The sequence below is a fragment of the Typopeltis vanoorti genome, chromosome 16, assembly GCF_054136105.1.
Source record: "Typopeltis vanoorti isolate ZY-2024b chromosome 16, IOZ_Tvanoo_1.0, whole genome shotgun sequence".
Taxonomy (NCBI): Eukaryota; Metazoa; Arthropoda; class Arachnida; order Uropygi; family Thelyphonidae; genus Typopeltis; species Typopeltis vanoorti.
Genome location: NC_143564.1, coordinates 54,380,508 through 54,399,504, shown reverse-complemented (window position 1 = coordinate 54,399,504; position 18,997 = coordinate 54,380,508). Strand labels below are relative to the sequence as shown.

At 37.7% G+C, this 18,997-nt stretch overlaps 1 protein-coding gene across 3 annotated transcripts in view; it reads right to left on the bottom strand.

Annotated features, from left to right (window-relative positions):
• LOC150098028 (band 7 protein AGAP004871-like) overlaps window positions 1-18,997 on the bottom strand; it is a 271,678-nt gene that overhangs the window by 177,261 nt on the left and 75,420 nt on the right. For all 3 annotated transcript variants that reach the window (XM_090406497.1, XM_090406498.1, XM_090406499.1), the window contains exon 2: window positions 9,870-9,973. In XM_090406497.1, coding sequence (XP_090262623.1) covers window positions 9,870-9,973 — 104 coding nt within the window. The remainder of the gene's footprint in view (window positions 1-9,869; window positions 9,974-18,997) is intronic.

The window sequence follows — 18,997 nt, the reverse complement described above, 5'->3', positions numbered from 1 at the left end:
ACTTGCAAGAACGATGCTAGTGGTTTGTGGGACAAAGGAATTACTAATGGTGGATACCTATTCCTTTGTCTCACACTGGTTCTAATTCCTTTTTCGGATTCAGGGAAAATTTATTTTTCACTGCGCCACCCCGAATCCTAGATTAACAGATAGTGTAAAATCGAGGAACCAGAACACAGTTTAGCATACAATCTTAGGTTACTAAGGGTTACGTTTGCAGTCGTAACCTCTCTGTAAATTGATATCCCGCTGTGGTTTGTATTTTATGAGCAAGTGCAACAGAGGACAAAATCAGGCAAGTCATCAGTTAAACAAAAGAAACAAAACATTTAATTCTATTGAAAAATTGTACATTCTATGAATTCACTCTTAATAAGTATAAGTAATCTGCAATTGCTAATTACTGAGCACTAATTACTTAGATTCTCTATATCTATCTTAGCATGCATGACAAAGAACTTCAATCAAGGCTTACAAATTACACTTGAAAAATCACACTTATTCATTAATACTAAGGAAAATTATTAGCTGAATTACTAAACTAGCTTCATGTGCTCTTATATAATTTCTTCTCACAAAATTCTCATAACCTTTTCTATCATTAAAAGACAATTCTAGGGCACCACGTGCTCTCGATGAATTTACTTAACAAAACACTCGAAATTCTCATTATTACTTTATCATTCAAAGAAACATTCTCTAGAGTCCTTCCTAAAGTTTACATATATTCTTCTAATACATATATACACATAATAAAACATGGATTGTATGTTACCAATTGCTGGGGAATTATCTGGCCACTTTACATATCTCGTCGGGACAATTACTTTCGACACCACGTTCCTTCTGCTTTCTATGAGACATTCTTCAAAGGTTCAATCTGCAATTACTTCTGCCACCGAAAATAGGCAGATGTTGTTCACTGGTGAACTCGTTCAACATCATAATGACATCTCCATAAGCATCAGTGAATACCGTCTGCTTGCCTGGTTGCCAACAGGTAAGTTGTTGGGAAATCTATGGCAAAGTTCCTCCATCATTGTCTCGAATCAGTGGGGAACGAGGGGGCACCACTAGGAGGCTCCATGCACATCAGCAAGACCGCCCGAAAACCCCGGAGTGTAACTCCACACAAGAGTCCGAGTAAAACTCAGCCTAAAGAACAAAAGACTTCTTTTTTGGCGCTGCACGACTTTTTAAATTGCGCACCACATGTAGAGGTCAGTCAAGTCTAGTGACATTTATGTCCAAAAACCACGCAGTAGCAGCATTCTAATAGCACAGTGAATTGTCCTGCTAAAAGAGACATTAGTTAGTTCCGTAGAAAAGCCACAAAGTAGAAAGCATTGCACTGTCCAGAATATTCACACAGGGCGAACCTTAGGAATATTGTCACCCCATGCAATAGCATGGGGTGACAAAACCCTACTGAACATCTGTGGGATGAACTGGAGCATAGGGTGAGGTCAAGGGACGTCTGCCCCACAATCGTGCATGCCAAAGGAAGACTGATCCGAAATTCCCATCCATAGCTATCATACTGAAAGTGTACCCCATAAGTTTCCTGCAGTCATCGGAAAGGAGGTCCTACATTTTATTCGGCCATGGTTGATGGTTCCTAACATTAAGGTGTCCGTTTATTTGGTATTCATGCTACTGAACAATGGTTATGATAGTTTGTAAATTTATCCTTATCGTTCATGAAGAGCAATCATGTACGCCCAGATAAACTGATGTCCAAACCTAAGGACGATTACTATTTCTGAAGAATACAAACGCATAGTAAGATCAATTGGCTTGTAGTAATTTGTATAACTGACAATTTTGAATCAAAAGTTCAGTTTCTTTTAGTACAGAGGATGTAAATTAGCCGTTTAGTGTCTTGCCCAATTTTTATTATACAACACCACTGAAAACGTGCTCTACGATCAGCTGTGCATAAAGGGACAAAGACGATAGGTCTTCGGGTATAGGCCTATTTGTCACAGACGAGTGTTTGCCACAGTTTCTTGAGATATCCGCGAACCTGTGCTTGAATAGGGCCGACTTGCAAGCTGACCTGCCGTGGTGTGTCGATTATGTTTTGCTGTTATAACGAAAAATATGTCTTCATACTCCGTAGAAGAGTGAGGGCAACCTCTAAGCAAACATGTGGAACACATTCCATTATTTTGAAACGCTACCCAGAGCATGGATACAACGCTGTATGACGGTGGTATTCAACCTTTTTTACTATACGAGCTACTTTTCTATAAAAGTTATTCGGCGATCTACTGTCTTATATATAAGTCACTCGGCGATCTATCCTCTTATATAGATCACGTTCCCCCAACCTGATATCTGATTATGCACAAATAAACAACTAAAAATAAACAACTAAAAACTTTATTTGGATATTTAAAATTTTATTTGTCACTTCTGATTATTTTAATGCAACAAATATTTTAATTTAAAAAAAAAATTGGAATAAAATATTTATTTCTCTATTTTGGGAAACCAAAGTTAGAAAAAAAAACAGATTGATTTCAAACTCACAAGTAACAGGAAATGCTGGTTGATTAAAAAAAAAAAAAAGTTAATGTGAAATTTGACATTGTTTAGACCTCGCAATATTTTCATAGTCAAGTTGATATGAAGAAGTGGCCAATCGCAGACAATAATCCAAATAATCATTTGTAATTTGGATTCTTAATTGATATTTTATGACATCAACAAGAAAAAATCAACAGAATCCTGCAACATTATAACCTCAATCCCACCTTTAAACCACCCAATAAACTTAAAACGATATTTAACTCCTCTAAGGATCCTCCTCCCATTAGCACATCCTGGAGTCAATTGCATCCGCTGCACCTGTAACTTACCGTACATTGGTGGAACAGGACGGACAATCCCTATACGCAAGAAAGAACACATTAGACACATTAAATATAGATTATGGGGAAGCAGGCCTCTCAGACCACGCGCTCAACACCTTACACCAAATCAACTGGAAAAGCACCTGCTCTTTACACCACACAAAAACCTGGTATGAAAAGAAATTTAAGGAAGCCTGCAAAATCCTGATAAACCACCCAAAGATCAACAACAAAGATGGCATGAAAATTCAAAGGATCTGGATGGCACACATTCAGCCTACCTAATATATAAGATCCAGCATAAGTCAGGACTCTAGCCAATCTTCAGCTAGTATTAGAAACCATTCCATATCAACTGGCTGGAATGTACAAGTATAATCATGATGTTAATGTATGTATATAGATAGATACTTGTTGTTACGCCCAATGTCTTTCTACAACCAACAGATAACACTAATAATAGGACTCTAGCGTTGATGTATAATTTTTTTTTTTTCACCAGAGGTCAGGCCAACAATTGTTGTAGCGGTTGGTCAGTATCTTTAACAGACCAGTTTGATTGTAGTGTAGCTTGTTTTCTGTGTATAATTGTATGCTCCAGAAGATGACCTTAATATAAAGGTCGAAACGTCGAATGTAGATTTTAGTTATATTAAACTAAAGTTTTTAATCAAACACGGTAGTTGTCTCCATAATTTCAAAAATGAATTCGAATCACCGTGTAAGCTTAAAAGAAAGGATTCAGATAATAAACATTCTGAATAGTTTACATTTAAAATCAATAAACAATGAAGTCATTTGGAAGTATGCACATGAAAAATTCCCAACATTAACTGATATTATTATTATTATTCCTGATACCTCTAAGGAGTCCGAAGACTCATCGCGGGAGGACATCTTCAACTGTCTCTACACCTTACCTCTACTACGAATCAACGCCATCTACCGCCCACCTCCAACACCACCACAACTAGTAATTTTTTTGTCTGTAAATTTTGCACGAAAAATTCTGTCGTGCTTTGGATCGATATATTTGTCTGAATCCGCTTTTTCAAATATGACTGTCATAAAATATCAATTAAGAATCCAAATTACAAATGATTATTTGGATGATTGTCTGCGATTGGCCACTTCTTCATATCAACTTGACTATGAAAATATTGCGAGGTCTAAACAATGTCAAATTTCACATTAACTTTTTTTTTTTTTTTTTTAATCAACCAGCATTTCCTGTAACTTTTGAGTTTGTAATCAATCTGTTTTTTTTTTTTTTTTCTAACTTTGGTTTTCCAAAATAGAGAAATAAATATTTTATTTCAATTTTTTTTTATTAAAATATTTGTTGTATTAAAATAATCAAAAGTGACAAATAAAGTTTTAAACACACAATAAAGTTTTTAGTTGTTTGTTTGTGCATAATCAGATATCAGGTTGGGGGAACATGATCTATATAAGAGGATAGATCGCCGAGTGACTTATATATAAGAGTAGCTCGCCGAATAACATATATATGAGAGTAGATCGCCGAATAACTTTTATAGAAAAGTAGCTCGCGTAGTAAAAAAAGTTGAATACCACTGTCATACAGTATTGTATCTAAGCTCTGGGCAGCGTTTCGAAATAATGGAATGTGTTCCCCACGTTTGCTTAGAGGTTGCCCTCACTCTTCTACGGAGTATGAAGACAGATTTTTTGTTATAACAGCAAAACATAATCGACACACCACGGCAGGTCAGCTTGCAAGTCGGCTCTATTCAAGCACAGGTACGCGGATATCTCAAGAAACTGTGGCAACACTCGTCTGCGACAAATAGGCCTATACCCGAAGACATATCGTCTTCATCCCTTTATGCACAGCTGATCGTAGAGCACGTTTTCAGTGGTGTTGTATAATAAAAATTGGGCAAGACACTAAACGGCTAATTTACATCCTCTGTACTAAAAGAAACCGAACTTTTGATTCAAAATTGTCAGTTATACAAATTACTACAAGCCAATTCATCTTAATTTGCATTTGTATTCTTCAGAAATAGTAATCGTCCTTAGGTTTGGACATCAGTTTATCTGGGCGTACATGATTGCTCTTCATGAACGATAAGGATAAATTTACAAACTATCATAACCATTGTTCAGTAGCATGAATACCAAATAAACGGACACCTTAATGTTAAGAACCATCAACCATGGTGCCACCCGAATAAAATGTAGGACCTCCTTTCGCTGCGATGACTGCAGCAAACTTACGGGATACACTTTCAGTACGATAGCTATCGATGGGAATTTCGGATCATTCTTCCTTTGGCATGCACGATTGGGGGCAGACGTCCCTTGACCTCACCCGACGCTCCAGTTCATCCCACAGATGTTCAGTAGGATTGAGATCAGGGCTCTGTGGAAGTCAGTCAAGTGTAGTGACATTTATGTTCAAAAACGACGCAGTAGTAGCAGCAGCAGCAGCCTATTAGCACAGTGCATTGTCCTGCTAAAGGAGACAATAGGTAGTTCCATAGAAGTGCCACAAAGTAGAAAGCATCGCACTGTCCAGAATATTCAGACAGGGCGAACCCTAGGAATTTTGTCACCCCATGCAATAGCATATTTTGCTGTCCCTTCCTCCCAATTTTGCCGCCCTTATTGTTACTAATATCTACATTACTGGGATCGCAATTAGAAGCACTTTCCATGAGCTCAGAATTTTTGGTTTCGCTCCTTTCGCTTATTTTCTCTTGTACTACATTAGCTCTTTCAATTTTTAGATATTTATGCAAAGCCCCGCTTTGTTTCTGAATATCGCGTTCTTTTTCAGATTTTCGTTTGCGATATTCTGCGCCTGATAGTTTTTTCTTTTTCTTTTATCAGACATATTGGAATGTTAAAATGATTTTAAAAGTCAAATCCAAATACTGTACTATTTAAAAAGTATTATTAATAATCACTACACAACTGTATTTATGTATTTCGATTCTATTTCTTTAATTGGTTTACTCTTAACCTATTATCTCATTATGATCGTTTGGTCTCATTGGTTAAATGAGATTTAACCTCAGGTCAAGTTCAATTCATGGCCAACAATGGAATCGGAAATAAATGGAAGATAGAAGATGTTCTGCTATTGTCACGTCGCCTGATGTTAACACTGACAATGCGATATTAAATGCAACATAATATTACATTATTTTCAATGATTATGATTTTTAAATAACATACAGTGCAATGAAGTTTTATTATCTAAAAATTTAATACCGACATCCTGAAGTCTGGTTTCAACAGAGAAGGAATAAACTACTTTTTCATGATTAATTTTACGTATAGTTAGGCCAATTTTGCCGCCCCAAAAATTTGTCGCCCCGTGCAAATGCACGTGTTGCACCGTCGGTAGAACTGGCACTGTATTCAAATACCTTTCGGAGTTCAATGTTCGTGGTATCATAAACAAAGGTCCGAGGGAAAACATTACCATACTATCACACTGCTACTTCCAAATTTCATAGCTGGGATTACACTCTAGCAAGAGATGTTCACCGGGTGTCCGCCACACCCACGTTCGTTCATCTGCTTGGTAGAGGGTGCAGCGGGATTCTTCATTCCATAACATAGCTTTCCAAGCTCTACGTTCTAATGAACACGCTTTTTGCATCACTGAAGACAATGCTGCATGTTGATTAGGGTAATGTGGAGCTTGCACATTGCTATCGTACTATGGAAATCCATGTTTTGAGCTTCGGTTCTGAATGTTTTTGTGTAGATTCGTGTTCCAATCAATGCCCGGAACTCCGCATTCAATGTGTTGGTTGATGAATGGTGGATTTTACATGTTATTCTTCGTAGCACCATACGGTCACGTTCCGTGAGTACGATTGGTCGTCCACTGCGGTAGCACTGACAGTTGACTCCCAGCGCTTCCATCTCAGTATGGTATCACTGATTGTTGACCTAGTATCGCCCAATTTTTCAACAGTTTGCATAATGACTACATCATCATCTCCAGCCTACTCAACTGACATGAGACCAGTGAATGAAGAAGAAAACAGAGTATTCATCACGCTTCCACATATTAGCTCTATTTCCATAAAACTAGCAAAAATATTTAAGGAATATAAAATCAAAGTAGTATTTACCCCCTTTATCAAGATGAAATCACTACTCCGATCCACAAAACCTCGACATAGTCCACTTCAATATCCGGGTTTTTATTGGCAATGGTGCGATTGCCGGTCATCTTAATATGGATAGACAGAAAAATCAATTGAACAATGTACTGAAGAACACGTTAAAGATATTGAATACCATGGAAGTGAAGCCTCAGCTTTGTCATCACGTGTACTCTCTTCAGCTGCCCACAAGACGCTTTGCAAATGAGATATCAAATTTTATGAGATAAATCGAAAATATTCAGCTGTTGCTATGATACAACAGAGAGAAATCTGGGAGTCTCTGAAAATAGCATTAGATCCTAAACTTCTAATATTCACTCAAGTATTAACTTGTCTGAGTACTTCTTAACCTTCATTAGTCAAACATGTTCACGTGAATGCATAAACACGCACAACGTTCTGAACAATTAGACATATTTAAAAATAGAATCAGTCTCTTCTATAACTGTATAACAGTTGTCATCTTCGTTTGTCCTTACCGTTTTGTTAACTAGTTTGTATGTTTACAGAAGAAATTCTGTGCATTAGGATGAAGCGTAGGTTGTCAATTATCATAAATGTTATCATCTTAATTCCGGTGTTCTGCCTTATAAACTTTAGTCAAATACTCATGCATCGGCAAAGTTCATATATATATATATATATATATAAAGTTTTTTAACTTGGGTATATTATGTATTCAAGATACCAAGTAATTTTATATAAACTTGGTTTTTAATCCTATTTCCCAAGTAAGCAAACAGACAAGGAAGTCAAGTTTGTTCTTGCACGTAGTGCAAGTCCAAGGCCACTCTTGGTAGTGCAAGTCGAGACAACTCGTGGTAAAGGTGGGTAAAGCTCTGATCACTTTCCTTAGTATTTTCCCCTTAATGTAAAGCACATACCCTTGCAGAGATGTATGACGCTAAACATTAAAGGTAATGGTCACTACCCACACCGGTTTCGACCTTTATATAGGTGAAGCGGGCTCTAAAAAATTAGACGATCCCGAAAGATCGCCCAACTCAGCGTTGTTCCACTCAATGATAGGCTCACCACATCACCGAGAAGAACTTCTCAGCATTGGCTCTATCCAGTGGCAGGCTCACCCCCACCACCAAGTAGAGCCATAATCTCAGCGGTGGTCCCACTCAGAGACAGGCAAAAACCTACCTCCAAGCAGAGCCTCCCAGAGCCAGATCCACCCCGCACCGGTTTCGACCCTTATTGAGGTCTCATCAGTGGGAGCCAGGCTTAAGAAAATGCTATGGTTGAAGTAATGCAGAGCTCATTATGAATTTTACCTAAACAAGTTGCCACAAGGTGCTTTGACCTTATAAATAAAATCTCAGGATGAGAGATAGATGTAGAAAGTTTTTTAACTTGGGTATATTATGTATTCAAGATACCAAGTAATTTTATATAAACTTAGTTTTTAATCCTATTTCCCAAGTAAGCAAACAGACAAGAAAGTCAAGTTTGCGCCTGCACGTAGTGCAAGTCCAAGGCAACTCTTGATAGTGCAAGTCGATCGTAACTCGTTACCTCGGTCTGCGACACTATTTTACTGATATACCCTCAAAACAGATGAGGTTTGAGTCTCTAATTATGTTTGGCATAATATTGAATGGAATAACGCACTCTGCATAGAAAACACAGGACACATAATCCCTGCTCTGGAGCCCAGAAGTGGCAAATGGCATTTAATCACTTCAGGCAACAGGGCAGTGATGTTTCATTGAGCAATGAAGGTTATCTATCACAGGGTGGGTGTAGTTGCCATTTCTTTTCACTAGGACGGTAGCCCTTTCAAGAGGAAATGCAAGCTGGATATGTGAGAGCTATACTTTTACAAATAGGTTCCACTAAGAGAGAAAACATGATTGACAACTAATAGGGAGTGGCTGTATTTGCGTATTACCTGCCTAGTGATGACCTGAGTAGCACTGTATCGATTTTGAAGGTCTTATAGCCACTGGCGGAAAGCAGTTCTGGTTCATATCACACAACGTTGGGTTGGATACTGGTCAGGGCAGCCCCTAGGAATTTTGTCGCCCCCCCTGCAGTAGCATATTTTGCCGCCCCTTCTCCCTTATTTTTCGTATAGTTTATGCCAACTGTATCGCCCCCAAAAAACTTGCCGCCCCGTGCAAATGCACGTCTTGCACCGTCGGTGGAGCCAGCCATGGTGATGGTGTGCTTATGCGCGATCTTTCGTATTGTGTGTGTGTGTGTTGGCGTTCTCTGAATTTAAATAAAAAGAAAGAAAAAAAGTGAACGATTTGAAAGAGTGTGACTAGTGTGTCGAAAGGACAGACAGTTATTTGATTATTTTTCTAATGCGCAGTGTATTTTAGGGTGGTGGCTATCTAATATAAAATATAATATAATATAAAATTATATTTCGGAGCAATTTTAAATTTCGGAACAAAATTATAGTTGGTGGACAAGACACTTTATAATATAAAGTGTCTTGTCCACCAACAAATTACAAACCCACTGAATCATCTCCTCCTTATCTGTTATCAATTCATCTCCGTTCTCTGAAAAAATCTTTCGCATCTAATCTTCCCAAAGACTATAAATTTCAGCTTTTCAAAAAAGAAAATCAGCAAGTTCTCTCTTCTTAGCCTCTATCCCTATACACGGCATTAATATGCTATATGTTGGACTTTTTTGAATACCAGTGCTGCATGTGTAGGAGGTAGGAGTAGTATATAAAATGCAAAGAACGATTCTAGAACAAAACTGTATGCTATAAAACTTGCATATCATGCTTAAGCATTGTGTTCACTTCAAGGTCACCACAATATTTGATATATAAAATCATGAATTAAATAGTCTATATTTAGTACCATTAATGAGATGCATAGCTTACCTTGACACAGAGGAACAGTGAGAAGGGAAATGTGGCGCAAATGAGTAGAGCTGAAATTGCTGTCAGAGCAAACGCACACAGTCCTGTTTCTTCAGTAGTAGTGACTGCAACATTTGGAAACGTTCAGTATAAAAATATTTGACTTGGATTAAAAAGAAAAAAAGAACTGTATAACTTTTTCAATCCATAAATGATACTTTTAAAAGCATATAAAACATATATGCTTTTAATATGTAATAGACGATTCAAATATCTCGGGCATTGCATTGTTTGTTTTCACCCAAGTATAATATTATATTTAGTAACAGGTAATACTGCATTGATGGTTTACTAAAGATTTAAAGGTCTACATAATGCAGAGGTCTTCAACCTTTCAGACAGTGCGGGCCGCATTAAAAATTTCGATGAAACCCGCGGGTCACTAAGCTATACTGCGGTATTTAGAATTGTAAGATGCTTTCCAGATGCACAAGGAACGCTGTGCATTTGATACTTTACATAAAATACTATAAAAAACGAACTCAGCTTTAAAAGCGTAGGTAAAGGTCGGGTTCATTCACGATAAGTAAATACAATCAATACTTGAAAAAATATAATTTAATGAAGAAAACATTCATTTTTTACAATATCAATGGGCAACTTGGCAATGTTTTTCCTTGACCAGCTTGTCGATGTTGGCATCAATTTTGGAAGTCGCTATGCGGAGAGTATTCTCGAGATGTTGGTATGTAATCTGAGTTCTTGTCTTGGACTTCACATGCGTCATTCTGGAGAACTGCTCACATAAGTATGTGCTTCCTAACAAAGCGCACATCTTCGAAGCACATCGGCGAAGATTAGGGAATGAGTCCTCAGAAATGTAGTCTTTGTAAAATGTAAGCAAGGGCACATTGAATAATTTTTCTCTCAAAGAAAGTTGTTTTGGAGTTCAAGCAGCTCCATTTGTACTGAGTCTGGCATTTCGGCAGCACTGACACTGAATGGCATTGAAATTAAATATAAAGAAGACTGTTGGTTACGAAAATCACTAAATCTCTCTTCGAACTCACTTCGCAACACGGCTAATTTGCACTGTATTCATCAAGAGACGAACAGATGGACTCAGTGAGAAGCTGAAAATGAGTTAAGCCTTTTTTTTGCGAGTTTTGCCTCTCAAAGTTTGAGCTTGGCCACAAAAGCTTTGATGTGATCAAACAGAGCGTGCACCAGTTGATCTTTGGATTGTAGCCGAGTATTTAGGCCATTCATATGCAACGAGATGTCGGTCACAAAGGCAAAGTCTGTCATCCACTTCGGATCGTTAAATTCGGCAATCGGATTCCCCTTGATTTGCATGAATTGCTGTATTTCGCTCCTTAAGTCAAAGACTCTTTTAAGAACTTTCCCTCTGTTCAACCAACGCACATTACTATAATAAACCACATCGCCGTGATCCGCTTCACACTCTTGGAAATGACGATGATTCAATCCTCTTGCCCTAATAATGTTGACGACAGTCACAATAACTTTCCTGACATTCTCAAATCCAATAAATTCTCCTGGTGGATTAAACAGTAGTAATGGACGAAATCTATTCCTTCTAGTTCCGGTTCTTTCCGTAGCAGCGCAACAAACCCTTCGTTGTTTTCGACCATAGCAGGGGCACCATCAGTTACCACACCCTATAGGCGGCTTCATGAATATCAGTGCCTTTCGTCGTTCCCTTCATAGGTATGAGCGCTAGCAGTACTTCTGTCACATTGAATTGTTGATCAAGGTCACGGACAAAGATAGCCAGTTGTGCTGTATCCTTCACACCTGTGCTCTAATCTAAAGTAAGTGAATATGACGTAAATCTGGATGACCGTTTTTTTTAAAGTTCCTTCAATGTACTTAAACTAGTACTTAAGTACCGCTTGGAGCTGGTAGATGGCTGAAGAAGCATGTCTATTTAATTTTATTTTTATAGGATTTTATGTAAAATATCAAATGCACAGCGTTCCTTGTGCATCTGGAAAGCATCTTACAATTCTAAATACCGCAGTATAGCTTAGTGGTCCGCAGGCTTCATTGAAATTAGTTTTTATTTAATCGAGTTTTAATGTTAAGTAGTTATTTTTTCAAAATGGCCTGCGGGCCTGATTTACAGCATATCGACGGAGTCCTGATACTCATCGTGGGGGACTCAAATTATACACACATTATATATACAAATAGTATCATACCTCTCCTGGAATCCATTCACCGTCAGGGAACTCACAACTAATTCTGGCAATCCATTCCACTCACCACTTCTCAGACAAAAAATCTGATTAGCACACACCTACTAACCATACTCCTACACAACTTCCACGGATGGGCCCTAGTTCTCTGACAATTTGTGATATATTGAAAAATTTTATTTGCATCAATTTTATAAAACCCCATTAATATCTTAAACGTTTCTATCATGTCCGATCTTTACTGCCTATCAGCTAAACTTTGTAACCCACAAACCTTCGACCTATTCTTATAGGGAGTATTCCACAGACGTGTCACCATCTTGGTCACTCGTCTCTGAACAACGTGGGGATCTCAAATTAACCATTATACACACAAATCTTATCATACTCTCCTGGAAACCATTCACTGCCAGGTAACTCACAACCAATTCTGGCAATCCATTCCACTCACTCACCACTCTCCACACAAAACATCCTGTTCAACCTCCTGGTCTGCAAGAAACCTAGGTGATCAAATCTGTGCGCAGTAGTCAAGATGTGGCTGAATCTTATAAAGAGGGACAATAGTTTCCTTGTCTTTACTTGTTAGAGAGTTTTGTAACACCCAAGTAATTCTTTGAGCTATTTTACCAACTTTCTCAATATGCCCTCTGAACTTAAACTCTTTGTCCATCATTATCCCAAAGTCCCTAGCCATATTAACCGCGGGCCATGCGTTGAAGACCCCTGACATAATGCTATCGCAAATGCACTGCTGTTAGAGAGAGAGAAAGAAAGAGAGGTGCGTGGAAATACTAGATTAAAAGTTCCACTGCGTAAGACAGAATCCGCGTCAATAGTGTCCAACTATAAGTTGGACACTATTGACGCGGGGAGACAGAGAGAGAGAGAGAGAGGTGGTAAAGGTGTTAGAGATAGCTGGTGTCTCTATAAGTGGATGAGAGGGATCTATCAGATAGATATGCAATCTCCATAGACAAACATGAATAGTAAAATTGGGAATACCGAAGAGCACGCGTGACTTTCGACATGGTACTGTCATAGGATGTCACATTTCCAACAACTCATTCGGGAATAGATACAGGAAACAATGAGTCAGATATGATAATTATTATATCATAATTATCAAATCATATCATAGCCAGCAAAAGTTGGTCGATTGGTAGAGCCTCTGCTACTAATGGCTCACGAAAAAAGTTAAGCAAGTTTGAACGCGGTTAGTAGTTGGAAGGGAATCAGTCATTCGATGTTGTTGGCACACTCTCCCTCGATGGGTCTTTGGACTCCCTGGAGGTGTCACATAATAATAATAATTACATCACATCATAATTATGATGTGATGTGATTATTTGGCTCGTTAAAAAGTTGCGTCATCCTAAAAATTATTATTTGCATGTTGGCTACTGTTTAACACTGCGAATTGGATCTTGCATGTGGTTGGTTTCGACTATTTAAATGTAGGAAGATAACGATAATAATAATAATAAAGTTTTTAAGCTAGACAATGAGTCTAACTTAAAAGATTAAATAAGATAAAAGACTAAATATATAAAATCCTTTTCATGTATTTAGTCTTTCTTTGCACCCCCCCCCCCCCCACTAAGCTTTTGACATCATTGGTTAGTTTTCCTTAGATCTTTAAAAAAAAATTTTCCGCTCTTATTCTTATCACCTGATATACTAAGAATCATGAAATCATTACTTTTACAAACAACGCGAATTTACATTTCTGAACTTAATATTAGTTCTTTTGCATTTCCTCGAATCACGACAAAGCCATAAATTATGGCTTTGTCATGATTCGAGGACATTTTAAATTATTTATAATTACTAAGGTTGAAAGACATTATTTACCACATTGCGACTATTCATAAATAGGTCTGAATTCTTAATACACAAATATTTGTTTCATCTAAGCCCCGTCATGAATGTAACGGGGTTTTGGGGATTGAATGTGATCAAAATGAGGACCCAAAAGCTAACCAGTTGAATAACAGATACATGAAGTTGGTATATTCGAGGTTTAGAACACGTGCATAACCATAGCAGCGACTTCTGATAATAATCGGTCATTATCCAGCTGCGCAAAAGGATTACCGGTCCAACAAGCCATGGTTCTTGTCGAAATGGTGGTAGCATAGCGCTATGAAGGATAGGAAGCAAACACACGTTTCGGTGGATCTCCTCATCCGTGGTTTTCACAGTCCATATCAGAAGAAACAGTATAATTTGCTTCTCAAAATTAGAACCCTTACCTCCCCACTCCCGTTGTGTGCTGACCAACATATAACCAGTATGGCCAACCGGAACTTGTTTTACACCACGACGATTTTACATGCCTCGATACCCTCCTAACAAAGAATGCGTTTTCCAACAGCATAATTCGCATGTTCACTGAGCCAACATTGTAATGAACTGGCAAGAATTCAAGTAGAATAATTAAGAGATAATTACTTAAGGCAGCATGTGATGGAGGGGACTAGGGGGAGGGGGTGGAAAAGTTCTGGATCTGATCATAGGAGCACAAAAGCTATCCATAACCAAAGTGACAACATTGCCTCCAATTAGTGTGAAAGTGCCTAGAGGTACTGACTTCGGAAATTGTAAAACATGATTATTCTGTCAAGAAAGGATATGTGGTACTACAAGGCAGATGATTATGAACCTTAGGAAAAAGCTAGAAATCTGTGCGATGGCATAAAACACTGCCAGGTAAGGATTGTAATAGTGCATGGGATATAGTTAAGGATCATCTAGGGCAGGCTTGGCCAACTTTATTCTATACGTGGGCCAATATATGATGAGTGGTAGCGTCACGGGCCGTACTTTTTTAGACAGAACTTAAATAAAAATAAACTCTGCATTTTTTCAAGACAATAGTTATATGTATTGAATTACTGTTAAATCATTTTACTACTGGGAGAACAATATAAAATACTTGATTGATTTAAATATGTTGTTAATTTAAATTTAATTACATATATATATTTTTTTTTTTACATGTAACACATACATGTTGTATGTTTTACATACAACAAACGATGCCAAGAGCGAGCTTTTTTTGTATTGATGTTGGTATAGTAAAAATAGATTTCTGATCACTAATGTTTCTCTTTAAATTACGTACAATTTTAGTACGTAATTTGGTATTTAGCGGCATGGTGCTGTATGTAGTGGCGTTTGAGGTTATATTCCTTGTGCACAGACAATACTTGCAAACACACAAGGCACTGTGGTTTGTTGTCGTTATTGTTTATAAACAGAAATTCATTTTCCCATTTCTCCTGAAATGACCTGTTTTCTTCACAGATCTTACGTTTCTTACTCATAGTACACAAAGGCTGAAGTAACTGTTAACTGTGAAACTGATCACTGTAACCAGAGCAGAGCAAGTGACTTTCAGTGATGCGTTACTCTGGAGCGCATAGAAATCTACCACTTCCACTACTACAACTCGCACAGAGAAGCAGTAGATTTTATAAATTGCGTAACCATTTTAAAGTAATTTTGATTCCGTGTTGAGAATATAAATTGTTTCCGTCATCAGAAATAATGAATATAACTAGTATATCAATCAGAAAATCTGCGGTCGAAACTAATAGCTAAATTGATAATATATATAATTTAATATAGTTTTTATCCTGCAGCGGGCCACATGCGGCCCGCGGGCCTGCTGTTGGCCACCTATGGATTCTAGAAGAAGCAGTATTAAATTGTATTATATTGTGTGTAGGGTAAGGAGGGCTAATCAGATAGGAGTTAGATGGATGAGTAATATCATTAAGCACGAGCTGCAGAAGAAGAAATAGCTGTGGATGGTATATAGAGAGAAAGGTGACCAGAAAACTCATGAACAGTACAAGGCTCAGGCAAGAAAGGTGACTAGCAAGGCAAGGAAGGCAAAATCAGATTATGAGAAGAATCTAGCCAAGCAGATCAAAGGAAATCCCAAAGAGTTCTTTCTGTATGTGGCAAGTAAGAGGCAGAATGACTATGGAAGATTAACCATAATGAGTGATGATGATCACGAGGAGATAGAAGCGGATAAAATTCTTGAGTTACTGAGTAACCACTTTGCAAGGCTATATAATCCTGGTGAGGTTACTGCTTTAACTTATGTGACAAACACTAATGTGGGAACAGAGGTGGATGAAATGGAGGTTCTTAGGATACTACAGAATCGCAATGTAAATACAGATGTGGAATTAGATGGGATACCAGCTAGGGTTTTCCGAGAATGCGCAAGGGAACTGGAAATGCCTTTCACTACGCTTTTTAAGTCTCGGCTCTGGTAGAGTTCCAAGCGAGTTGAAAGAGGGCAAAATATTTTCCTTGCATTAGGGAGGTTCTAAGACTGCAGAAGCATATCACAGACTAATCAGTATCTCAGGTGTGGTGGTTAATGTACTAGAAAAATTGGTAAAAAAGAGAATTCAAGAATGGGTAGATAAAAATATGATACTGGAGGTCAACATGGCTTTGTGAAGGGTCGGTCTTGCCATAGTAATTTACTAACTTTTTATAATAGAGTAACAGCTGAGTTGGATAAAGGAAATGACTACACGATGATTTTGCAAAGGCATTTGACAGAATACCACGTGGAACTCTGTTAAGCAAATCAGAACAAATGGGGATGGATTTGACGCTGGTTAAGTGGATAAGAGGGTGGTTGCTCGACAGATATCAAAAAGTGGTAATTGGAAGGGGCAGAATCGACGTGAAAACAGGTAACTAGTGGTGTGTCGCAAAGTTCAATGCTGGGATCATTGCTGTTTAATTTGTACATAAATGATATAGGAAATAACCTGAAAGGAAATATTTAGTTGTTTACTGATGATGCGAAATTAGGTTATTTTCGCATCATCATGAGTAATTGTTAATCAAGGCGATCTGGAGAGCTTGCAGGATGGTTTAAATAGGTTGTCAATATAGGCAAAAGAAAATGGATATCAGTTTAATTTCGAGAAATGAAAAGTTATGCATTTTGGAATAAATAGATTACAAGCTGTGTATCATACTAAGGGCACTGTACTGCAGGAAATATGAAGCTGGAAGCTAGAGATTTAGTGCTGGTGGTGGTAAACAGATAGTTAAAGGTTAGAGGACATATTGATAAGGTTGCTAAGGTAGCCCATAACATTACTTGGCTATTGAAGAACACAATAACAAGTAGAGATAAGGAAGTTGTTATTCCTCTTTATAAGGCTTTGATATGCCTTATAAAGGAATACTGTACTCAAGTTTGGTCCCCTAGGTTCTTGAGGATGAGGAAGCGGTAAAGATTCAGAGGCAAGTGAGTGACCAAGTTGGTGAGTGATCTGTAGAATATTCCCTTTGAGGACAGATTGAGGGTCTGCGTGGATTGCAGAAGATTGGTTGATAGGCGAAAAAGAGGGGACATGATAGAAACATTTAATTTGTTTAGAGGGTTTTACAGGATAGGTACAGGGAAAATGTTTCCACACTTGGCTAGAGGGACCAGAACAAGGGGTCATCCCTGGAAGTTGAATAAAGGTGTGGTTAGTAGGGGATTTGAGGACTACATTTTTTACTTGGAGATTTGTTGATGAATCGAATGGGTTTCCCAAGTCAGTTGTGAGTGCTTTGTCTGTTAATTGGTTCAATGAGAGGTATGATAGATTATGTGGATAGATTGGGTCTCTTTCGATGAGTCCTCCGACTCCATAGAGATGCCCATGTTTAATAATAATAATAATAATAATAATAATAATGTGTGTGTGTGTGTGTGTGTGTGTGTGTGTGTGTGTGTGTGTGTGTGTGTGTGTGTGTGTGTGTGTGTGTGTGTGTGTGTGTGTGTGTGTGTGTGTGTGTGTGTGTGTGTGTGTGTGTGTGTGTGTGTGTGTGTGTGTGTGTGTGCGTGCGTGCGTGCGTGCGTGCGTGTGTGTTGTTCAATGTGATGTTCAAGAACATGCTGTGTAAGAAAGATTTTACATGAAGGGTACAGACTTCTAGTAGAGTCAATGCAATTATAGATCACCATCCGTTATATGTGACAAAGGCAGTCCGAAACTATATTAAGCAAGTCATCATAATTCCATGGTGTGTCTGTGAATACTATTTAGGAGTATACAAATATATGCTTCATAAGTTGTTGCCTATGCATAAAATATGGCAGTAATTTAGTTATCCTGGACCAGTAATTAGCTTTTCGTTTATAATGTTATTGACAAGATATGTCATGGAAGCATAATTTGGGAGAGTGTCTTATTCTTATTAGTTATAAGCATAGTTATTTTTTTTAAAAAAACTGTCTTTTTAATGAAGATGATTTCTTAAATAAAGATCGAAATGTTGATTTAATTGATTTAATATAATGCTATTAAACTTGCATCTACGTGTTTCAGTGTTTGTTTTCTAGTGCCATTAAAGATTTAATACTTATTTAGTATTATTTTCTAATAACAGTGAATCTACATTCACTCTAGAAAATGCATATAATGTTATTCTCGGTGACTTAAGCAGATGGAGAAAGCTTATAATTAATTTTATTCACTTCATTATCTAATTTTTATTTGTGTGAATACTTAACAATGATTTCAATGTGTGTATGTGTGTGTGTGTGTGTGTGTGTCTTTTTATTTCATTGTTTTATTTATCTCTTTATTTTATTTTGCTTCTTTCTTTTGTTTAGCTCTCTCTCTCTCTCTCTCTCTCTCACACACACACACACACACACACACACACACACACACACACACACACACACACACACACACGCACGCACACACACACACACACACACACACACACACACACACACACACACACACACACACACACACACACACACACACACACACACACACACACACACAGAGCTAAACAAAAGAAAGAAGCAAAATAAAATAAAGAGATAAATGAAACAAATCAAATGAAATCAAAAGAAATCAAAACAATTGAAAAGAG